Source organism: Astatotilapia calliptera, chromosome 3, assembly GCF_900246225.1.
Source record: "Astatotilapia calliptera chromosome 3, fAstCal1.2, whole genome shotgun sequence".
Classification (NCBI taxonomy): Eukaryota; Metazoa; Chordata; class Actinopteri; order Cichliformes; family Cichlidae; genus Astatotilapia; species Astatotilapia calliptera.
The window spans coordinates 16,558,390-16,583,393 of NC_039304.1; the positions used below are offsets into that span (position 1 = coordinate 16,558,390).

Sequence of the window (25,004 nt, forward strand, 5' to 3'; positions counted from 1 at the left end):
ATTCCAGTGTAATTTTATTCATCTACCTTCATTAACCTGGAAAACACCAAGTTGACGAAGGGGAGGGTGCTGCTGTAGGTGTTCCACATACATTTCCAGTTCTGACAGGAGCAATATATCAATAAAATGTGGGGGGGAAAAAAAACGCGTCAGGGAAATTTTCCATCATTTCATCACAGGATGACAGCAAAGGGAATGTGTAATCAAAGCTGTATCAGCTGCTCTGGCATTGACGTAACACCTAATAAACTAGTTGGTATCTGTTTCCACGCAAATGAACAAATTCAGAAAATGTGTAGTAACGGTCAGAGATGGCAACATAAAACATCTGTGACTGTGACATCAAGACTTCTGGAAAAATGTAGCTCAAACCTGTGGTGTTTTGTATGGTTGAGTGCAGTCAAAACGGTTGTGTCGCAGTTGTTGCTGTTGTCAGTGTAACACTGAAATTACCTGAAATAAATTTTGTTGTTATTTGGAATGGAAGGTGGAAAGAAGTCCCAGTTTAGGGGGATGATCTGTGGAGTAAATTAATACAGCAGAAAATATAGATATAATTCCCAAATGTAGACGTTCAAAACTCAGATAACTGTCAAACAACACATTATATGTCACATTGACCTTACCACCCATCCTGCTTGAACGAGTACTGCAGCATTCAAAACTTTAATTTGCGTAAAATGTTTCAAGCACTTCAAGATCTGATATCCTTAGCCCTGCGAAAGACTGGCGATCCCTGCCTCTCGCCCTTTGGTAGCTGGGATATGCTCCAGCTCATCCACAACCCTGATAAAGATGGGTGGATGTAGATCTGCTATCTCCGTGTTGGTGTAGTTTCTACATCATCATAACAGTGTTGGTCCAAGATCAACATTGCAGCTGACCAATCTCGTTGTCTAAGCATTCACTTAGCATTAAGTAACTAAGTAAATTTTTATTTATATAGCACATTTCTAGATAAAAGATCACAAAGTGCTTCACAAGGTATAAAACAAAAACAGACAAAGGTTAACAAAATGCAATTCTAAAAAGATGTGTTTTTAGTTGTTTTTTAAAAGTGATCACTGAGTCCACAGATCTTAAGTTCTGAGGAAGAGAGTTCCACAGTCTGGCAGTGGCAAAAGCTCTGTCTCCCTTGGTTTTGAGCCGTATGCTGAATAACAAGAAGGCCCTGATCACATGACCTCAGGGACCTATTAGGGACATAGGGCTGTAAAAGTTCAATGATGTAGGCTGGTGCTTGTCCTTGAAGAGCTTTAAATGTAAGAACCAGTAGCTTAAAATGGTCTCTGAATTCAACGGGGAGCCAGTGCAGCTGTATAAGCAACAGTGTTACATGAGAGTACTTAGGTGTTTTTGTCAGAAGCCTTGCTGCAGCATTTTGGACAATCTGCAGACGCTCCAGGGAGTTTTTGTTTAGACATGTAAACAGTGAATTACAGCGGTCCAATCGCATGAATAACAATCTCCAGTTCAGTATGAGATACTAAAGGGCTCAATTTATAAATGTTTCTTAAATGATAGAAGCAGGATCGAACCAGAGATTTGATGTGGACATCCAGGGTAAGAGCAGAATCAAAGGTTACCCCGAGGTTCCTGATAGACGATTTCACAAATGTTGAAAGAGGACCAAGAGCATTCATTATGTTAGGTACATGTCTGTCTGGAGCACATACAAGGACTTCAGTCTTTTCTTCATTAAGTTGGAGGAAGTTGTCAGCCATCCAACCTTTGATGGATTCTAAGCACTCGTTTAGAATCTGCAGCTTAGAAACATCTTCAGGTTTAAAAGAAATATATAGCTGGATGTCGTCTGCATAGCAGTGGTAGCAAATGTCCTCAAAGGGGCTCAAAATATGCTGGAGAGGAAGTAGATATATTAAAAACAATAAGGGCCCCAGCACAGAACCTCGTGGCACACCATAGGACAGGGACGTGGAAGATGACCTGTACTTAGAGACCGCCACAGAAAAGTATCGTTCATAGAGATACGAGGAAAACCACTCTAAGGCAGACCCAGATACACCAACCCAGTATTTCAGCCTTTCAAGAAAAATGTAATGGTCAATGGTGTCAAAGGCTGACGTGAGGTCCAACATTAGGAGTACAGAACATTTTCCTGCATAGTTTTGCATCAGAATGTCACTGGAAACTCTAAGAAGGGCTGTCTCAGTAGAATGAGCTCTACGAAAGCCAGACTGAAATTTGTCAAATATATTATGTTTGTCTAAAACTGCTGTAAGCTGCTTGGCCACAACCTTCTCTAATATCTTAGCAATTAACGGTATTTTTGAGATTGGTCTCTAATTGCTAGTGAGAGATTGGTCCAGCGTGGGGTTTTTTAACAGGGGGTGTATAGCAGCAGTTTTAAAATAAGCAGGGACTTTACCAGACCCCAGTAAGGTGTGAACTATGGTGAGCACACAGGGACCAGGGACTTACATTACTAATTTTTTCTAGAAAGAAAGAAAGAAATGTTTCACAGTCTTCATTAGAAGAAATAATGGCAGCAGGTGGAGCAGGAGTAATAATATCAGTAATAGTGTCAAATAACACCTTAGGATTACCTCTGCTCTTTGAAACCAGATGAGAAAAATAAGCAGCCCTCGCATCTCTAATTGCATTGCTAAAAGAGGCTAAAAGATCCTTTAAGTAAAGGAGATGTACACATTTAAATGAGTTTTCCTCCACAAGTGCTCAGCTTTACGACAATCACGTTTTATGGAGCGGATATTGTCATTTAGCCAAAAAACAATGGTTATTAAATAGATCTGTTAAAAAATCAACGCCGTTTTGCGGGGATAGAGTTAAATTAAAAGCATCCGAGAAATTCTCCGCTGTGGAGGAAATTATGATGCGCGAGATAATTGTCTGGTGAACAGGAGACAAAGGCTCGTGAAAAGACATGTTAAAAAGAATAAACCAACATGACTAACTCAATTTGTCCATGTGCAAAAGTAACTTGAATAATATATCTATTATATTGATTAAATTAACAAAGAAAGCACTTGAAATGATTACTATTTGTCCCAGAGCTGAGTTTTATAATAACAAAGGTTTTTTTTTTTCTTTCTTATTTCTCCACATTCCAAAGCCATGACAGCACAACAACATGATTGATCAGTTGCAATTTTGACCCTAGAACAGCACAGTTATACTGCTGCTGGACATCAGATACACCGTGTTTCAGTGAAACATGTTACTGCTGTGTTACTGCTCTCATTAAGCCAGGTTTCAGCAGAAAGCAAAGAATCCATTTTATTGCAGGTAATTGTGTTGTTAAAATAAAGCTGATGACGTGGTAAGCATCATTTGTCATGTAGCTTTTTCCGGAAAGTAAAACAGTATTTACTGACTGCATAAAAATCATAAAAGAAGGAAGAAAGATGACGAGCCTGTTAATTATTCACTCGTAGCACGTCACTCATGTGTCCTTTGTAGGGAGTGGGGCCTGTTTGGGTCAAACATTATCAAAGTCACCGGTGCTGCTTGTGCGCGTGATCTGAGACGACTGCATGGTTTAAGGATCTGTGACTGTAGCCCAGTAGGTTTTTGTGTTTAGACTTTTGAGAAAAGGGCGAAGGTTTAAGAGACATGTTGATGGGTTTAGATTTTATTATTGTCATTTGTATTGGGAAATATTTAACCATATATGCTTAGAGGTGTATAATCGAGTGTGTAGTGATAGGATGTGTGATCTTTAGTAGTCTGCAAAGACTGTGTGTGCATTCCAGAGTGCTCTGGCATTCACACCCACACCCTGGGAGCATGGGAGAGGTCGTACCTTATTTTATTGTTTTATGGTAGGATAAACGTAGCTATGTCAGTTTTAGTCTAAGTGCCTTTTGTTTAGATGAACTGCTGGACTTTCAGACCAGCAGGTTTAGGGAAGTCATTTATGGGGTCACACTCTGACCCCACACACACACACAGACACAGACAAGGTATTCTTTGTCCACATGTATAGAGATTGACAGACCACGTGACTTTTGCGCATTGCATGCCGGGAACTCGTGGCAAAACAATCCAAGTACCTGCATCAAATGCAAGCATTCATTCTCCGGTTCCAATACCTTCTTGCTTTTTCTTTGCCCCCCCCAAAAAGGTATGTACAAAACGAAGGAGAACAATGCCGGTCCGTACAAAGACAGACTTGATGAAAAGTCAAAGAAAGGATACGAGGAAAAAATCAAAGGAGTGAAAGGGTCAGACCCTTACGAGCACACAGAGTGGACAAAAGACGTTAGCGTATTGCCCAACTTTCACCACGCTCATATTTATAATTATACGGTTCTTGGAGTGAGTGCATACACTCATGAAGTTTAGTAACTTCAGGTCACTGCAACAAGCCCAGGTACAGTTTACCGACGGATGGGTACAGGACCTTGAAATGCACCGTGAACAAAGGTAAGTTTACCAGTCTCACAAATCGTCTTCATAAATACACATTCGTTAACCGTTTATTAATAGGATCTTTGAGCTCAACGGTAATTAATTAGTAGTGGAAATAATTTCTGGTAGCATCACAGAAATGGAGCAGTGACAATAATATTGTACGCTGTAATCGTACTGGACAATTAGTGATACAAAAAACCTGTTTTATCCTGTGAATAAAAGTATATGTTTTTGTCAATGTACCATAATAACAGAAGCGAAACACAATATTGTGTCAGGACAATTCACTATTTATGCACAATAAACAAAGGAGCATAGCGCGACAATTTCTGTTCAGCGCCAGACTTGCTTGTAACCTATATCACCAATTATGTTATGAAAATGACGTATTAACTACAACAGAAGACTTGCCTTTGTGTAAATGCTTGGAGCAGACTAACCTGTGAGCTGGAGTGTTCTAGGACGTTATATTTGATCTTTGAATGGCTGCAATCCAGGCCATCCGTTGCCTCTTTGTTACTTCGGAAACATGGCTTGAACAATTTCTTTTCAACAACGTAATCCAATAACAACCGATCTCTTTACCCGTCGGCTTCCCGTGGCTGTCATGCGACCGGCTATTGCAGTTAATAATACAACAGCTTCTTGACATTTTTGTGTTTCTTTTTATCGCTGTGTAACTGATTTCAATTGAAAGCCTGCGTGCGCTAGTACCTCTTGCCACGAGTTCCCAGAATCCTTTGCGGTTTTACCCCTGAGTGACGTCACATTTTCAATCTCTATACCTATATGAAACATCATATGTTAATGAACCTATGCATATTCATATAACCACAATAAAAGGAGTGCTATGGGGAACCTGGCTGAGAGTCTGACGGAGGTCAAGTGGGTGGAACGACACTTGGCTCCAGGCAGGTCTCCCTCATGCAGGAGTAACACAAAGAACTTCGCCTACTTGTGTCTTGCTTTCTGCTGTGTAGTAAATTGTCTTGAACGTTCCAGCGAATAGGTTTATGCTACAAACTTATCACGTCTCCACAGTTGAAAAAAGTACAACAGTGCCTTGTGTAGTAGGTGAATGTGAATACTTTTTATTTTAGCACAGGTGAAACTCAACTTGGACAAAGTTATTATAAGTGTGAGTATGTTAAATGATACAGATTTTATCGACCTGGGTAAAATCTTTCCTGATGATATATGCAGTATGCTGACAAAACTCAAAACATCTGATTTAAACATATAATCTAAAGCTATAAAAACTTGCTTAGATTATATGAAACAACTATCTATTGCAGAGCAGTGAACCAAACGAGCATCAGCACTGAGCTATGAAATGCTATATAAAAAAGAATGCAGATCACATGCCAGGCTACATTTTCAGATTTCACTTCATGCTGCAGAAACAGAAGTAATATTTTCATATGTGTTTCATCGCTGTAAAACATATACATTTTTTTAAATTATCTTTGTCAGTTTCACTCAACCCACATCAAAAATGGTTGCATCTTATCCACGGATGACCTGGGTTGTGACCACCGTCGAGGCAGCAGGGTATTGGTTTTCCCTGATCTTCAGCTCACGATGCATCTGGCACCAGACACAGTGATAACACCAAAATATTTTGCAGCAGTCATCACAGCACGAGCCCTGCAGGACAGGAAAATTGAAGAGGAAGACGAGAACTTTGTGATATATTTTGAATTTCTAACAATATCCTGTTTAGTCAGCTGACGTCTGAATGTCATGCTTAGGAATGAGAATTGAGAAATGGTGTTCAGTCATTTCAGCATACAAATCAGAGTAACATACAGCATATAGTTCAGTATACAGATGAAATTAAATGATGTTTATTTTCCATCTCTCCATTTTCTTATCCAGGGCTAAGTTGTGGGGGAGCAGCCTAACAAGAGAAGCCCAGACCTCCCTCCCCCCAGCCACTTCTTCAAGCTTGTCTGGGGGAACGCCAAGGCGTTCCCAAGCCAGCCGAAAGATATTATCTCCCCAGCATGTCCTGAGTCTGCCCTCGGTCCTCCTCCCTGTGGGATGTACCCGGAACACCTCACCCAGGAGACGCCCAGGAGGCACCCTTGTGCGATGCCTGAACCACCTCAAATGCTCCTTTCAGTGTGGAGGAGCAGCAATTCTACTTTGAGCTCTTCCCAGATGACCGAACTCCTCAACCTATCTCAAAAGGAGAGGCCAGTCACCCTCCAAAGAAAATTCTTTTGCTTACTACCCACAGCTCGAAAATAACAGGCAGGTTTACAGCATGAATTTGGACATTACTTTTATTTTTATTGCATAAAAAGACGAGAGCATGATGGTAAAGTGGCATCCAGGACAGAAATAACTGTATTATGCTGCTAATACAACTTCAGCTCTTTGCAAGCACCTGCACAGACAGCATGCTAACGCTAAGCTAGCCAAGAACCCAGAGTGATGCTGAAGCTGAATGAATGCTGAGCCCAGTCCAGCACCGTGGTCAAGTGAGTTGTCTTTTGTGAGCTGTGGTGAAGCAAGCTGCTGCTGAACTTCATCAGGTAACAAACAGATGAGCGGTCGGGCTGCACCCCAAGTTTCTATTTAGATTGGCTTTTAATTAGATTCATGCTGTATGTTTGATTTTTGATGTATTTTATGTATTTCTGTCTTTATATTACTGTGAAGCACTTTGTGGTTTTTATCCTGTGAAGAGTGCTAGATAAATAAATTGAATTGAAATTGAATTCTATCTGGGGGGGGGGGGGGGGGGGTTCTTTGTTGTTTTTTTGCTATATCACAACAACAGTTGCCTCAAAGGCACTTGTAATGTAAAGACCCTACAACAATACAATCCTGTTCGTGTTTCTAATGTGGAATCACCATGGTGATCGCTTTAAAGTCTCTTTGTGCTGATTTTCATTTTTGATTTGTGTTGTCGGCTTTGTGTTCATACTTAAATACTAAGAGTAAGATCAGGGAATAAGTGAAGGAAGAAGGAATGAGGACATTTTACATCGAATAGAAATCCTAAACTATGAGGAGGAAACATATTAGACTTAGTAGGAAAATCTTATAAAATAGGATTTAATTCATCTTATAAGTGAATTAAATTAAAGATCTGATGGAGGAGTGAATACTGTCATAATAAAAATAATACAATGTAAGCAAAGGGTTTTTTGATATCAAGGATAGCTCCTCTGATAGAAATTGCAGGGACTGTTTGAGGTCCTGAGGACTGAGACTTAGGTGGAGTGCAGGAATTATCCAGAGGAGAGCTTGTTTGATGTTGTTGTTTTAATGGCAGCTTTTTAATGAGGTGATTTTTTTCATTGGTTGTTCTCATTGTTGAGCTGCACTGAAGCAATATTGCATTGCACTCCATCTTTAAGACAATGTAGTTCAAACCTGGCAGACATCCACCAAAAAGTGGTGGATGTCAGTATGTCTTTGGCAAAAAAAAAAAAAAATGCTATTCCTCAAATCACCACTCGAGAATGACTCTAAAAGTGAATCAGTCACTGCAGACCTTCGTGTTAAAAAAAACCCAACCACTTTACAGCAGGTTTAGTGCCTTTGGGTCATCTCCCCTTTTGCAATAGGAGTGGGTTTTTTGTTTGCTGTCTCATTTTATGACTTGTTAATGTCAGGGGTGTGCCGGGCTTGTTCTGCCATTTTGCACCATTTGTACTTTCTGGAGAATTCAATAAACAGTACAATAATATGACAAACGATGAGGCTTGTTATACTTTCTAACAGCCCACCCAAGAAGTCTGTGCAGTAGTTAGGGTGAGTGAAGGTGTAGTATTTTGTTCATGTGTTACTTCAGTTGCACTAATTTACAAATATAACCATGTGTGCTTTGCGCCAATTAAAAGCTACACTCAGCACTCCCTATTTTCATTTATGTGGTTACTTGTGGTTTGATGTTTCATCCACTTATGTTAACTTTATTTTTATTGATTTTGAGGTTAATGCAACTACAGTCATCCTGAGTATCAATAAAATATTCATCAAACCTCATCAGCAAGTGTTGACTAATACTGAAGACATTTCTTCTGTATTTTTTTAAGCTTTGTACATACATAGTATTGCTTGAAGTTTGCATTTTTTTCTCTCTTAAAGTTTAGGGATGGGGGCATTGTTCATTGTTCAGGGGGCAGTTTAGTTAGCTTAATGTAAGCTAACTACTAAGCTAACTGCTAATTACTACTAAGCTTAATACAATACAACGGTAGCATAATTTAAGCTAAATACAATAACCTTATCCTCCACTCTCACACTTACAGGGATGTTGTAGCGCTCTCTGACAGAATTGCGAAGTAAGCAGGACACCACACAGCAAAAGTCCAGGAGTGGCATTGCGCAGCACCATCCATGTTTACTGGCTGTGTCACACTGCATGCAGGGGAAACACCAATATCCGAAGCAACCTTGAAGAAAAATGTGCAGAGATGCCATATCTGTATGAATTTACCCCAGTTTTTAATCAATTCTACAAACTCTTGCGTAACCTCTGCATTATATCCTGACTTCAGATACTCTGCAAAACGACTGCAAAAAAAGTCTGAGGAGGTGGTTGATGCAGAAATCACTGCTGTTTGTAGGGTTTGCTGGGTTCACTTACAGGAGTTCATATCAGAGCAGCAGTCACAGATGCCAGTGCTCCATTGCCCAGACTGCTGACTCATTGCAGTGGTGGTGACTACCACCTGGGTGGTTGAATGCTGGAAGGCCATTCCTGGAGCAAACGAAGTAGAAAATTAGACACAGATTGAAGAGAGTTTTTGTTGTCATTGTTGTTGCTTTTTCTTATGCCTTATTTCATTGTATTTATTCTTCTATGGTTTTCTCTTGTTCATTCACTAACTTAAGAGTTTTGGTCAGCTGTTGCTTTTAAATGAGATGTAGAGATGAAACCGACGTTAACGGGCTATAGTGGTTATAAACATGTAACATGCACAGCAGGGTGTTTTCTAGTGCATGTAAACCCCTAACAGGATCTTTGGCACTTGTCTGCCAATGGATCAATATAATTATACAGGCTATGGCTGGCTTGTAGGGCTGCCACACAGCCACACACTAAAAGCACTGAAAGCAGCCCGTGTTTCACTACCAACACTGGAGTCAAATCTCGTAATGTATCCGACCCCTCCCATACCTTCCCTGTGCACTCGGGCACCTTGCAGAACAGAGTTTAGTGTGGTTGATATAGATGGACCAAAAAGAGCAAAAAGAAATTAATCGACATTTTAGCTGTCGGGACTGCTGCTGCAGCTGCACTGCAGCAACAACAACTAGTATTAAGTCCTCACAGTCCAGATGCTGAGACTGCTAGCACCAGCTGTGGAGAAGTGCAGGAGAAAGGACAGCAGTCGTCACTCTGTTTCCCATTCCCTTGTTAGCCTGTGTTTGTATATATTATCTCAGTCTTCCCTTGCTCTTTGTTATGTTCTCCCTCGTGCTGTGTTTTCTTCTTTCTCTGCTCTCCAGTAAGATTCCTTTTCATGAGATTATTTTTCCCTAACCTGCATTATGTTTACAAGCCTTTTCCAATCTTACTGATCAAAGGTCTTCAACTGCACACACAGTGATTTTAATGGTACTGTCCAGAAAATACTACGTCTAGATGAGCAGATTCAACTCTCTAGGCCTATTATGCAGAGCTTTGTTGCAATAGATGCTCAGGCAGTTGCTTTATATATGACAGGTGTGTAGTTTTCTGCCTGTATTTTATATTGAACCTTTTTGTGCTTTTCAAATGTCATAGTTTCCTTGTGTTTGTAAAATCCACTGATAGATCCTGTTGAGCTGTCCATGTTTGGGACAGCTCAACTGTCACATGTTTCCAATACCATCTTGTTCACGTTAGCACCCTTTGCTACAAGACTGATAAACTGCATATGAATTTATCAAGTTGATAACCAGCTTTGTGTGCTCACATAGCCTGACTGGAGATGTTGTGAGAAGTGAAGCTGTACATGAAAGATATTTCAGTTGCCCTTGCTTCATGGCACACAGCCTTCGCAAGATAAGATAAGTTACCGTGGAGGTAATAATTTCCATTTCCACGTGTTTTACCAAAAGTTGCAGTGTAGTTGTATCATAATAACTTAAAACAGGGACTTTAGAGATTAATGGAGGTGCCTGGGGGATAACAAATTTATCTACACCAGTTCTGCAATGTAAGATGCACACTACACTGTACAGAGATCCATAAACTACAATTTGCTGTAATACACACACAGTGAAGTGACTCTTTTAAATTAACTGGTTGAGGTCAAACCCAACACACTTGTCCCAATCAGGATATCAGTCAACCACCTCCCTGAGCTCCACCTTCACCCCTATACTGAAACATAACACACCAAAAATAGAATAAAGAAATGTTGAACTTGTGTGAACACAAGCCAATACATGGAAATTCCATGTACCTGATACCAGGCCGATTACACCCTTGGTCATGGGGCATATTATAAACTTACTTCAGATATCTTAGAAATAATATCTTAATTAATATACAAAAAAATTCCTAGCTAACATTAATCTACTTATAGTCTATTGCCAACTAGTCTAACAGTCCTATAAGATTCATTAATTTATGAGTATAAACTGCAAAACTATGCTTATAATAATTAGATGTCCAGTTTTTTGTGCTATTTTTCTTGAGGCAGTATGAAGTGCATGTAAACCCGTGTGCTGCAAGTATTCCTCTGACTGGCTCACAACACCACACTGGGAAAATGATAGCAAACTGTACTATTAGGTCGCAAAGACTGCTAACTGCTTTAAGATGTTTGCCAGTATAGAAAGTTGTCCTTACCTTTTCTCTGCTTCTCTGCGTTATGAGTAAAATGAGAGCAAGTCCAACCTATGACTGTAAATTGTGACGGGAGTGGTCAAGTGTGGGTTGAAGGCTCTGCTCACTTTCAATTTTCAAAGAAACCACCTCTCTGACAGAGAAAGACGAACAGTTACACACGCTTTCATTCCAGGATAGATAAGAATAGATGAAACACTCAAGGCCAAAAAAGTTCAGTTCCAATAAAACGAGAGTTAAGCGTGAGAGTTACTGACCGTGTCGAGTTTTATGCAGTTTATAGTGCATCATTTATTATTACTTTATGAAAATCACCTTGCTGTGAACTTTTTGACTTGTGCTCTAGTGGTGCCTGTCTGTATTTCTGACTTCATAACATGACACTACAAAGAAAAGATCAGGCAAAAGTGCTATGGACTGTAACAGAGGGTTTATGGTCATGCACCTCTATAAAAGCAGTAGCGGAGCATTCAGATGTCTGTTAACAAAACAATTCACCCCAAGGACAGACTGTGCAATGCTCAGAGAAACACAAGAGATAAAAGTTGCAAAGTTCCATGTAAACAAACCACAAGCAAAATGTCCTTTCGACATGAAGCTTTGCTGTAGATTAAAGAATTAAAATGTTTTAAAACAGCTCAGCCAGAAAGTTCAGCAACATTTTGATTTACTCAAATCCCTCAGTCGTCATTGGTCTCTTCGGGCCCATGGCTTGTTTGGTCGGTAAACACTGCAAACCAAGCTGAGTAAGCTGTGTGGTGTCAAGTGCTGAAGTAAAATCCCCTCATTCAAATTTATTTTACTAACACGTTAAATGTAAATGAATGACTGCAGTAGAGCAGAATTTAGGGATGTCTCAATGAAACCAGGTCTGAATACAACAGCTGGATATAGTTTGATTTAGATCATCTAAGTGGGTGCCAAATATTTCTTCTTTGGTCTTGATCCTGAAGACAATGGATTCATCAGAACCAGAATATAAAAGACATTTGAGCCCTTTTAGGAGCGTTTAGGAGTTATTGTTATGCTTAAAATATTAATGAAGGGTCTGTGTAATGTCTGTACGACGGCCTGTCGGCTCAGTAGATCGAAAAGCATAATACGATTAGCTATGAAAGGTGGTCACAGTGTGTACTAGCATTGTTAATTGATGAGCGGTTTCCAACACAGAGGTGAGAGGAGTAAGGAGTTTGTGTAAGTGGGTGTCTCACGTTGCTTATAAACTCTTCCCTCATTTCACTGCCAATGAAGTTCCTTCAAAATTATTGGCTGGTGTAAAAAGTTGAATTTAATGGTATCTGGTCAAATGAAATTTATTTGATTGCTATACATTCAGCTATAACTAAGCACAGTTTCCATAAGTTTAAGCATGTGAATGAATAAACCTTTAATTTGGCATTTTTCAGTTGCATTTGTGTCATCATGTTTACAGAGGGTGAAAAATCTGTTCTTGTAAAAGTGTAAAGGGACAGACTCACGTTTGCCAAAAGACTTTTTATTTATTTTAAAGAGTACAAGAGAGCCATTAAATGAATACTAATATTTGGGTGCTGGGTGTTTAAATAAGATGTTTCTTTTTCTTATACACCAAATCCTGTCTTAGTATAAGAAAAAGGGTCAGTTTAAACACTAACTCTCAGTTCAACATATGCGCATAAAGGTTTACATACTACAAGGATTTATAGATTGTTTCCACTGTCTCCATAATTAAAAGTAAAATAACAGGTTTAATGCAGCCTGGACAGTGAACATAACAAGAGTTGCATAAATGTGGAGGCTGTGCTAACATCTGTACTGATGCAGAGGGCAGTGTTGGGCTGTATGTTTTTTAAATGTGAACCATTATAAATGAAGGATATAACTCACATCTATTAAACTATTAAACACAGGAAAAGGTTCCCCTTGTTTTGGTCACAGTAGTGGTTTTCAGGTCATCGAGGTGAGGTTATACAGGTCCCTGGGTGTGTTTCGGAGATTCCCAGGATGAGATGTAAAGTGATAAATGTGGTGATGTCTGGTGAGATTAGGTCAAACTCGTCACTTCAAAATAAGCTTCTCACAAAAATACAGTGAGCTAGCACTGTTATTTGGATCCCTGCATAACCATTCTTATTACTTGTTACATGAAATTAGCTCTGCAAACAATGAATGACAGTGAGCTAGGCTAATAACACACTACAGGTTAATTTACATTAAAGGTTAGTTTACAGCTCTCAAAATTCAACTGAGGTCAAAATGCTTTGAGATGACTGTTACATGCAGATAAAACAGAAGTGGATTGAAACATGTGGCTTTGAATGGGACACATGCCTTTGATCCAGAGCAAAACTGTTTACAGCATGGCTTGTGTGGTGATCACAGTCGAGGTGGCGGGCTGCTGGCTTTCTCTGATCTTCAGCTCGCGATGCATCTGGCACCAGACGCACGAGTAACACCAACATATCTTGCAGCAGTCATCGATGAACGAGCCCTACAGGATGGAGGAGAGGAAGCAGCAAGAGTTATCGGGATTGAATTTGTAGCTGTCGTGATTGTACCTGTTTAAATGTCCCTGTTCACGCTGCTTTGTACTGAACTGAACTGAAACTAACACGACTAGAAAGAGAAACAGGGAGGAGCGATTTTTTTCAAATCTTTATGCAACTCAAAACAACCTCTCTATTTCCTCAAAACTTTATCTGTCTGTAGCCAGTTTCCTTGCTGTTAACTGTCAGGATGTCAGTGAAGGACCACACACAAGCAGGATTTAGAGAGGTTTCCTTTCCTTCAGTGAGACAGAGGAAAATAACAGATGGAGTCTGATTTGCAGTAATTTCAATGAGCTCTGCATTGGTCTTTTTCTACCTGCTCAAAGATCCTCTATATTCACTTACTGTCAACTGTTAAATATTGGCAAACAGGGCTAATAAAAGCAGTGAGAGTAACATGAACAGTAAAAAATACTGAGTGGCAAAACATCTATGAGAGTTAGAGATTAGAATAGCTTTCCATTTCCTCTTCCTCTAATTTGGTCAGCAGGCACTTCTCTATGCTTCTCTCTCTCTCTCTGTGTGTTTATGAATAAAAATTAGTTTATGCCAGATGCCCTTCCTGATGCAACTCTAATGGGACTTTTGTCTCCTTCCAGGATTGAGCTAGTGCTTGTTAGCTGAATGTGTTACCCACAACCAGAGATGGGCAGTAACGCGTTACGCGTTACTTGTAAAGATTAAAACTGATAAAACAAGTTTAAAAAAAGAGACTTTTCCATTTGATTACATTTTGTATGATGGATTATGCAGAAAAAGTAGAATTGGGCTGAAAGATCTATCGCTTTATCACCTATTCAGGTTGTAAATCGTGTTTTTAAAAAGTAACTAAGTAACTAAGTAATTAATTACTTTTGAAAATAAGTAATCAGTAAAGTAATGGGATTACTTTTTTTTCAAGTAACTTGACCAACACTGCCCACAACTATAGTTTGTTAATGTTAGCTTTTATCTCTACTCTACCCTATCATCAACATACTGTCATTTCGGACTCCAAATAGCCAACATGGTGAGGAACCTAAAGTTAAAGCTTTCCTCAAACCAATGAGTGACATCATAGTGATGTCACAGTGGCCACAGCCACAGGGTCAGTCATTAACCCTGGTTCCAGAAACAGAAAACATAAATCAACAGGAAGTCATGTGACTGTGAAGCCAGTCTATAGTTAATCATTTGCTTTTTATCCAGTGTGATGTTTGTTGAATAGTCGGTTGAGTAAGTTGAGAAATAACACGTATTAAAGATCTAATAATCACATCAAAAATGAGAGAGCTGGATGGAGGGCAGCCGACAGATGAGACACCAAAAGACGATGAAAGGTGAGGAAGAGGTGATATGGCACAATAAAAGAAAAAGTTATGAGAATTCAGCCATTAGGTACTGCACAATGTTTGACATTTTATATTAATTTCACTATAAAACATATGCCCTCAAATGTTTCAAAATCCTAGCAACACGCCTGCTGCCCTTCATCTCTAACCCAGCCTTACAGGGATGTTGTGGCGCTCTCTGATGGACTGACGGAGTAAGCAGGAAACCACCCCGCAAACATCCAGGAGTGGCATTGCACAGCACCATCCATGTTTACTGGCTGTCTGACACTGCATGCAGGGGAAACACCAGAAGCCGCAGCAACCTTGAAACAAAACAGAAAAAGAGAAAATGGGGAAAAAAAGAAGGGAATAGGGAATAATCTTGCCAGTATGTAATCCTCATTTCACTAGGTTTCAGGTAGTTTTCTGGGTTTTTAAACACTTCCCCTTCTGCTCATTGTCACTTCTGTCTTCTTGTTTCCTGAGCGTGTGCCTCTGTTCTTCTTCTTATGATCTGGTGATGTTTGGTTTGGTCATTTCATTGCAAGGGTCATTCGTTACCCTGGAATATTCAGCTGCCGTTGGTTCAAATAATAACTTGCCAGTGGATTTCTGGGAGGAAGCCAGAGTAACAACAGGAAACCAGGCAGGAGAACATGCAACAGTGCTAAGCACTCCAACAGAGTGCTGCATTTAAGTTCCTGTGCCAATTAGAGAATCTCAGATTTCTGGAGAAGAGCATAATATAATCAAAAGCTCCATAATGCAACTGATTGGACAATCTGAGGAGATGGTTGATGCAGAAATGACTGCTGAGTGTTCACTTACAGCTGTTCATATCAACACAGCATTCACAGAGGTCGGTGCTCCACTGCCCAGGGTTCTGATTGGTGGTGATTGTCACCACCTGGTTGGTCTGCTGGTGGCCAGCCATGCCTGGAGGAGACAGCGTGAAGTGTGACAGAAGTTATTGCTGCTACGCATGGAGAAATCCAAGGGTAGAATTTGAGAAAGGTAACAGGCTGGTTTGTTACATATATAACAGGATGTTTCCTGATTCATTTAAATCACTACAAATAGCTGGAGTGAGATGTGCAAAGAATTTGCGTGCAGTGCACTCTTCTGTCCTCTGGACCCCATGCCACCAACCATCCTCAAATCATGCCTGTGCACTTTGTGTACCATCATGGTGGACATCATCTGAAACCAGCGGAGCCCTGTACTATGAAGTACAGTTCGGCATATCCAGAGTATCTTTCTGTTATCTCTCTGCATTCCTTTACCCTGAAACAGGCGATTAGGATCAGGTGAGCTTTGTCGCACAAAGCTGGTTATCAACTTGCTATCCAACTGACGCAAGTGAGAAACTTTACACCATCCCAGGCTCCCAACAGAGGTCCATGGGATTTTTCAGGAAAGGTGACACCATTTTCTGGAGAATTCATTGGTCGGTAGGCAGTGATGTCATACCTGCTCATCTCTATATTACAATGACAAATTGAGCTTCAACACCTGACAGGTTAAAAGCAGTATGGGGCAGGAGGTAGGCTAACAGGCTACTATCAGTCCTACAGTATGTCCTCCACTCTTGTGGAGGCCTGTCTGTGAGGTAAATGGCAAGAATATGTGAACTAAAAATCACAGTGTGACCAGAAATGAGGGTTGAAATGAGAGGAGATTTCAGACTGTCCAGATTTATGTGCATTTCACATTTATTTGCATATTAAATGTGAACAGTTCATTAGTGGCCAAGCTTATGACCACTAAGGACTGTTTCGTACATTGATGATTTATTCAAACAATCAAAACATGCGTGAGAGATACGCATTAACAAATAAAGGCGGGGGCAGAATTCTGTTTGGTGTCCTTGATTAAGATAAGAAAGGCATTTCTGGTCGCTCCCTTATTTCCTACAAGAACAGAGTTTACATCAGATGACCCTTCCCTCAACCCAGACTTGGAACTAGCATTATGTGTACACTAGCTTCTGACCCAGCTTGGACAGGAATCCCCAAAAACCAAACATCAATAATTAGTGTCAAGCAAGACAAATTACTAGATTTGACAGAATAGATAGACTATATGGCAAACTATGGTTAAACCAGGCTGGAAAAAAAAACATTGAATGTCTTGTCCCCCCACAAGCTTTACATGTTAATCACTACACAGAAATACTAAGCTGTTCATCAATATGAAAAGTTAGTCTTACCGTTTCTCTGATTCTCTGAGCGTTGAAAAAAAATTAGATGAAGTTGAGAAATCCCAGCACTAAACTGGAAATGAGAGAGGGGGGTGTGGACACACTAGCTTCTAGGGGTGGGGCCAGAAGCAGGACGTGGAGATGGGGGGGTGAGGGTACTAGCTCCTGCCATGAAATATGATTATCCTCCTATTGTCCCCTGACTGAAGCCATTGGACTGTCCATTCATTTTCTTCCACTTATCTATTTTGCAGCCATGACTGGAGTGTATCTCAGCTGCTATAGCACCAGAGGCAGGGTACAGCCCATGGACAGGCTAACACAGAGAGCCCTGTGATAGACTGTGATACAGTACACAGAGAACCCCCTCCACAGTCATGAGGAAAGATGTAAACTGCACTCAGAAAGGCCCCAAAGGGCCAGAGTAATTGAAACCAGGACCTTCTTGCTTTGAGTTAATGGTACTAACCACACAGCACTGTGCATGAGTACTATTAGTCTCACGGTCCCTAACGCCATTAGATGAGCGCATAGACAGGAGCAGCATGGATCTGAGTACATTTCCTCAAGCACTTTACTTTGTTGTAATGTACTATTTAAGTTTGTCCATGTTATGTTGCTTTCTACTTTTACTGCGCTGTATTCTGGATGCAATTACTGTACTACTACACCATGCTATTTCTTTTAAAGCTTTAGTTTGCTGACTAGTGGGGTTTACACATTATGGAGTCACCAGCTTAGCAAGTGCAACACACTATCCATACTATCCATATCCAGGTATGTGTGTATGTATGTTTATGCGTATGTGTATGTGTGGGGTCAAGATGTGACCCTGTGAAGACTCCCCAAAGCTGTTGCCAGGAGTCTAGTGGTCCATCTAAACAAAGGGGTAGATATACGTGTGTTTGCTATACCATATATCAGCAAGAGAAGATACGACCTCTCCTAGGAGGTGTGTGATCCATGCCAGAACACTCTGAAGAGGAGTGAACGCACTCCCCTCTTCATGCTACACAGAGTTGTTACAGACCTCCTAGGATGAGACATTCTTCCAATATGCAATCAACTATATACTTCTAAGAATATATAAATATATATTTCTAAGCATAAATGTCAATCCAACAAAACAAACCTGACATATTTTATCATATAAACCATCCCACAGAGCAACCAAGCAGCAAGCCGCTCCCACTTGAGCTCAACCAGACTAAAAGTTAAGCGCCATCTGATGATGCTACTGACGAGTTTTTGCTTTCTCCTTTCAGAAGCTATCTCATATCATCCAACTCTCTGGTCGTATTAAAGGTCAATTTTCTTCAATAAGATTTGATAAGAATAATTCATTACATAGATCGAGTCACTAGTTCTACCAATGTGAAAATGAAGGTGCTCTATTTTTCCCAAATTTCCATATGTTTTTGCAAAAGAAATAATAAAAACTAATAATCCTCCTCCTTGTAAATGAAAATTTTTACAGTCTTTGTTGCACACTCTATGTCATGACCTGGGTGTCACGGGCCACTGAACCCTGACAGTCTATCCCTTTTAATAAAATTAATAAAATTAAGCATTTATGTTTCTTAACATCTCCACCTGTTCATCTTAAGGATGGTTTATTTTATTTTTTTACCAGATTTTGTTAGCTTGTCATTTGATGACTCACCTAATAGCTTTAAGTGAGTATTTGAACTAAAGTGACATTAACACACCTGAGCTAAAGGTTTAATCGGTAACATCACATGACCTAATTGAACAAGTGAGAGCGAACATGTTAATGAATGTGAAAATGCTAATGTGCTGATAGATGGTTCAGTGGCTGTTCACGACCATTTAATGACCAAAATAGTGTCAGTCAAATATTTTGTTTGTTTTTTTAAAACAACAACAACAGTCACTGGGTTTTTCCTTCCTCTGTAAGAGACGGTCTGACCAAGTATCTAGTCACTGTGGTGTTTTTTGCCTGGGGACATTTACCCGGGGACAAATTTATCTTTTTCATCCATATTTCAAATACTTTTGCTACAATGTTTCTGTGTTACCACATGCAAACTAGTTATTTTACATTTACACTAGCTGAATGACTGTGTATCGTGAATTCTGTGTTTCCCTGTGTGAACAGGTGGGGTGTGTCTATGTGTGTGTGTATTAGTTAAATGTTGGGTTTTCTACCCTTCATCTCATTTTTCTTCAAAGTTCACCAAACCAGAAACCAGGTAAGAAAGACTTTCTATAAAAATGAACAGCTTGAAACATTCAACAATGTTTCTGAAGCTTACTGCACTGTTGTATCGTTTTTCTCAGTCATTTTCAAGTGAGCTGATGAACCAGTGTACTCAAGTGATGCTGAGTAAAACAAGGGGGATTTTTAAAGGTTTTCATATCTTCACAGAATTAGAAAGAAAATTCTGGAGTCTACTTATCATAATTACTCATGGGTCAGTAAAAGAGAGGATGAACATTAAGTAACAAATGTTGTTATAACCATCCTTCAATTTTATCGCAAGATATTTAAAAGAATGAGACTGATGACAGGTTGTACTGAAAGATATGCAAACAAGTTCAAATAGCTTCTGAAGCCACTCCAATCCAATATCTGATAAAGAAACCCTAAAATGAAGATGTAAAACTGACCTCTTCAGTCTATAAAGTTTCTCTTTGAAAATAATGATTTATCTTCTTCTCCTGTCCTCTCTTTGTTACACCTTTATTTTTCTGTGTGCCACATTAGTGGGTTTTATTTATACAGCAGCTGTTCATTTAGCTCACAGACACATTTTGTGACACACTACACAGAGACCTTTTGGGAGTCGGGTGATATTAAAGTAGAGTGAGTTTCCAGTTTAAGAAGGTTCATGCTGCGTCCTATTGTGTAGCTGTCTAGCCAGACGCTGAAGTACTGAAACTAGTACTGAAAACTTCAACTATACAGCTGCACCATGGACACGTCACAGGAATGACAAGAAAAGGTGTGAGCAGGCTGTGGAATATTTTCTTATTACTGAACATGTATCTCCACGATGTCACTGAAAGCAGGGCTGCAGCACATGGTTCGGTCTAGCAACGTGCATTAACCTGCCTGTTAGATATAAGAGTGCAGCTGAACAGCAGATACTGCACCTGCAGTTATAGTACAACAACACATTTTTCAGGTTATTGCAAAACTTTGTTTTTAATCATTTCATTTGCTTGTTTTTTTTAAGTTATTCAAAAAGGGTTTGAAGACACAGCCACACAACATCCATTAAAGCACACAGACTATTACCAGACAATTACATTAAAAGATATATATGAACAATAATGTTTGCCATGTACATGTGTGTACGTACATCTGTGTGTAAATTCCTTGCCACTTGTTGGCAAACTTTTTTGTCTGTATTGCACGCAGATCATTTCTACATCTGCTTCCAGGTTTTTGTAGTGATTTACGTGGACCAGTTCCAGCTGTAACACAAGCAGCATGTTGAGAGCAATAGTTTTAACCAGTCTGTACCTTTCTCATATTCTAGAAGTGATAATCTTTATGACGGCATTAACCCTTCACTCTGTGTCTGTTTCTGCCTTGTTTCTTCCAGGGATGAGTGCAATGAATTGGAGCACCGGCATCTGTGACTGTTGCTCTGATATGAGCTCCTGTAAGTTAATCATTCAAATCCTACAAACAGCAGTTTCTCTGACTGTTTTTGCAATAAGGTAGCAGAGTGCAATGTAATAACTAGTAATGAAACACAAATGTCTCTGTGTATTTTTCTAGGTTGCTACGGATATTGGTGTTTCCCCTGCATGCAGTGTCAGACAGCCAGTAAAAATGGATGGTGTTGCGCAATGCCACTCCTGGACATTTGCTGTGTGGTGTCCTGCTTACTCCGTCAGTCCATCAGAAAGCGCTACAACATTGTTGTAAGTCTGGGTTAGGGATGGAGGGGCGTATGTTAAACAGTGTGTAACAGATTGATGACCCCACTGGGACGTCTAGCCTTAGTTTGTGAACCATTTTAAAGTTTTCACTATTGTTTGTTTTGCTTTGTGGATCCAGAAATGCCTGTTTTTGGGGTGGAGAAACAGTTCGATGTTAAAACTTCACATTAGCAAAACTGCATCCCTTAATGCAGCCGTCCCCAACCCTCGGACCATGGACCAGTACCGGTCCGTGAGTCGTTTGGTACCGAGCCGCGAGAGTTGATGCTCAGGTGTGAAATTTATGGTTTTCATGGTTTTTATCATTTTTATCGTTAACTCTGTTTCCCTGAGTCTTTTCCCGTGTGTTATAAATAAATGTTCTTTTTTGGTACCGGTGCTGGTTTTATTTTGTTGTATTTATCTGTGACACCTTAAAGGCCGTAAAAATATTGTCGGACATAAACTGGTCCATTGCGCAACAAAGGTTGGAGACCGCTGCCTTAATTTATAGGGATTTCTGTAGGGTTTAATTAGTAAAATGTGCACATTTGCATATTCAAGTTACTGAATCAAGAGACGATGAAGGATGATGAATGTAGGGTAGTAGGGTATTATACTTTATATTTGTATTCTTTCATGTCCTCTTTAAGTACTCAACCATCCAAAGCAACAGACACAGGTGAAAACAAGAGTGCAGCCAGAGTGGGGTGGGTGGAGATGAGTGTTGACAGAAGGATTTCTGCAAGAGTGAAAATGAAGATTTACAAGATGATGGTTAGGCCTGCTGTGGTGGATGGGTTGCAAAACTACTGACAGAAAAACAGAAGGCCGAGCTGAAGATAAGTTAGGTTAAGTCACCTTATCATTCAGTGGCATCAGTAAACTGAGTGGGATGGCATTTTTTAGGGACTAGCTTGCATCCAAATTAGAAAAAGAGGAAATGGAAAGGTATCCAAATTTGAACTCTCTTATTTGTCTGCATACGGAAGAAATCTGCACCTGTGGCTGCTTGTTTTAAAAAACTCTCAGATATTTGGTTATCCAGGTGGGGACAATGCAAAGCAAACATGGCCTACCTTTTACTTGATGGTGTACACTGTTGCTGTTGAGGGGTGGCTGCTGCTTCTGCTGCTGATAACAAGTGTTATCAGATAAAAATAAAATGCAAAGATTGGTGACAGCAATGGAATCATAAGACAACTGATGAAAATAAATTAGGCTTTGTCTGTGAATCACTCTTTGCCTCTCTCCCTCCTTCCATCTCCTCATCTGAGCTATCGAGCTCCACTCGCTGTCCATCTGAGAACAAGGCACAATTTGCTATTGCTTTAAACTATTATTTAATTATCCAAACTGAATAACTCTTGCACCTAATCCGTAATAAAGTAATAATAGAAAAATGTTATTGAACCAAATCATTGCAGCTGTGTTTGTACCAGCAATGCAACAACTGGTACGTGTGTTATTGTTACCTACTCTTTTTAATCCAGCTGGTGAAGGATCCACTGCCTTTAGCAGCCTCACACAGCTCCTTTTGACACTGTTTTCTCCTCATATCCTTACAGGGCATGTCTGGACAATGTTATAACATGAATAATAATTTTAAAAAATCTATACACATAAAACATGCACACGTAGACACACACACATACAGTGACATTTTATACCTTCTCCAGTCCAATATGGCCACAAGTTTTCTTCCAGAATCCTTCTCCTATTATTTATTCCTAGTGCTCTGATATTAAAGTAATAAAAATAAAATAATGTATTTATGATGATTCAGTGATTGTTTAACTGTCCACTCTGTGCAGGCAGAAAGCTTATTAAATGTTTAAACTGTAGAGATACAATAATTTTGCTGCTGTAAATTCAGCATTTTGTCATATTTGAAATATAAATCTAATATCATCTGTTTCTTAATGTATTTTTGAAAATACAGTGGGGGGGTTTCATAATATTGTAATTATAATAATCCATAATTATGTGGATATGTATATTAGTTAGTTTTTATTGAAATATAAGCCCTGTAGAAATGCTCATTTATTTCAATTCATCAGTTGCCACAGAAGAACAACTGACCACTACATAATAAGCTAATATGCTATAGACTATAGTGTGAGCTGTACACCTAGTTTCCTTTGCATCAATCTGCGTCTGCATCTCCCAATTAAGTTGTGTTTCTCCTACAACTCCACAACGCTCAGGAGGCAAAAGCAATCCACGTTTTCTTTGTGAGTTGATTCCCGGCTCATAACCAGCGCGTTCTACCTTCAAGGGCAATCATTGGTTAAATGGTAGTGATGTGACTGATGCAAGCCAGATCCTTTTATTTAGCAAAATTGTGATTAATAGTTAAATATTATTGTTGAGGGGCCCAGGCAGGACTCCACACCGCACATGCCTGCATGACAGCTTCATTAAATTAAATTACAGTAACTCCTTCTGCTTCATTGCTTCATCCTCTCCCTCACTCTCTTCTTCCTTTTTCTCCATCCTGCAGGGCTCGTTCGTTGATGATGCCAGCAATGTGATTTTCTGTCACCCATGCGCCTGGTGCCAGATGTATCGTGAGCTGAACATCAGGGAAAACCAGCAGCCTGCTAACTCATCAGTGGTCACCACTCAGGTGGTCCGTGGATAAGATACAACCACTTTTGATGTTCAGGACCTGTTGTGGTTTTGGGGTTTGTTTAGTTTTTTGCACGTAAGAAGGGATTAGTTCAGTTTGCCAAAGAGAATCAAGTAGCATAGCGTCCTATCTGCTTTCATTTTCAGAGCCCTGCACAGCTCATTACTACAGTGTAGTCATTAGCTCCGACCATCAAGTGTGGTTCCATGTTCCATGTTAGTTTTCTTTCATACAGTTTTAAACACTTGAGCTTTAAAATTAGATTTTTTTTAAAGGTTTCATTGACATATCAGGTGGTGGTTGTTATCTCAGGGAAGGTTTTAATCTGACTAATAAAATCTCTGTGCTTAATAAAACTTGATTGCTCTTGGTGTAATTTTTCTTGAGTTTAACCTGTGTTCATATAAAATCTCTTCAATTAAATGAAGGATCGGTTTCTGCTGAAACTTCAGCTTGGACTACATGAAACTGAAAAACTTAAGAATGAATGTGTTAACCAAGGCACGAATACTAAAATGAATAAAATAAACACACTATTAAGTAATTAATTAAATATCAGTTCATTTCATTGAAAACATCTGATACGTTATTCATTTATTTAGTTCCCATTTTAATTAATTAATTTGATTGATGTGGTTTATTCATTTTGACACTTGTAGGCCTCCATACTCAGAAAGCTGTTGTGAAATGCTCAACATAAATCTATTAAAAATGAAGAATTGCAGCTGGCTAGTTCTACAAAGCCTTTGATTTGATGGAGAAACACAAATAAAAACTGGTTTAATGAAACAGCTCGTACAAAGATTGTCAGCCTGTTGATATGACTATAAACACTTTAACCCATAAAATACTGCAGGAAATATTTATCTATCTATCACCTCATGGGGAGATATATTAACCATTCATTTTACCCCAAGCTACTGAATGTTAGAAACAAAATAATGGCGAAAGAAAGAAGGTGAGGCTGTGCTAACATCAACGTTACTGTAGAGGGCACTGTTGGGCTGCCCAAAGAAGGTCTTCAGTTATTTGTTTATCTTTTAATGCCACTAGTATATATGTTTTTATGTTGTTATACTTCTAAATGAAAAGGGTTGAGACAAACATATCTGATGCAGCATATTTAAACAGGCGATCCAGAAACAGATGCTGGATACAAACATCCACACATACATCAAGAAACTACAGTAACAGCAGACAATATGCTGAACAAGAACACACCAAGAACCATAAGAAAGAGAAG

General features: G+C 39.5%; 3 protein-coding genes across 4 annotated transcripts; 1 reads left to right on the forward strand and 2 right to left on the reverse strand.

Moving 5' to 3' along the window:
* Window positions 1-5,463: 5,463 nt before the first annotated feature.
* LOC113018732 (placenta-specific gene 8 protein-like) lies at window positions 5,464-11,348 on the reverse strand. Its single transcript, XM_026162058.1, has 4 exons — window positions 11,198-11,348; window positions 9,002-9,115; window positions 8,662-8,807; window positions 5,464-6,042 (listed from the first exon to the last, which is right to left on the reverse strand). Exons 2-4 carry the CDS (start codon window positions 9,111-9,113, stop codon window positions 5,902-5,904), a joined length of 399 nt encoding a protein of 132 aa, XP_026017843.1. The 5' UTR covers window positions 9,114-9,115; window positions 11,198-11,348; the 3' UTR covers window positions 5,464-5,901.
* Window positions 11,349-12,742: 1,394 nt separating this feature from the next.
* On the reverse strand, window positions 12,743-17,334 carry LOC113018734 (cornifelin homolog B-like). The gene is made up of 4 exons (XM_026162060.1): window positions 17,245-17,334; window positions 15,864-15,971; window positions 15,213-15,358; window positions 12,743-13,664 (listed from the first exon to the last, which is right to left on the reverse strand). The coding sequence occupies exons 2-4, from the start codon at window positions 15,967-15,969 to the stop codon at window positions 13,527-13,529; spliced, it is 390 nt and encodes a 129-aa protein (XP_026017845.1). The 5' UTR covers window positions 15,970-15,971; window positions 17,245-17,334; the 3' UTR covers window positions 12,743-13,526.
* LOC113018735 (placenta-specific gene 8 protein-like) lies at window positions 15,978-24,066 on the forward strand. 2 transcript variants are annotated; one of them, XM_026162063.1, is made up of 4 exons: window positions 15,978-16,049; window positions 20,808-20,867; window positions 20,987-21,132; window positions 23,633-24,066. In XM_026162063.1, exons 2-4 carry the CDS (start codon window positions 20,810-20,812, stop codon window positions 23,771-23,773), a joined length of 345 nt encoding a protein of 114 aa, XP_026017848.1. In that variant the 5' UTR covers window positions 15,978-16,049; window positions 20,808-20,809; the 3' UTR covers window positions 23,774-24,066. The 2 variants fall into 2 exon arrangements, with proteins under 2 accessions (XP_026017848.1, XP_026017846.1); XM_026162061.1 differs by lacking the exon at window positions 15,978-16,049 and adding an exon at window positions 19,437-19,448.
* The last annotated feature ends 938 nt before the right edge of the window (window positions 24,067-25,004 follow it).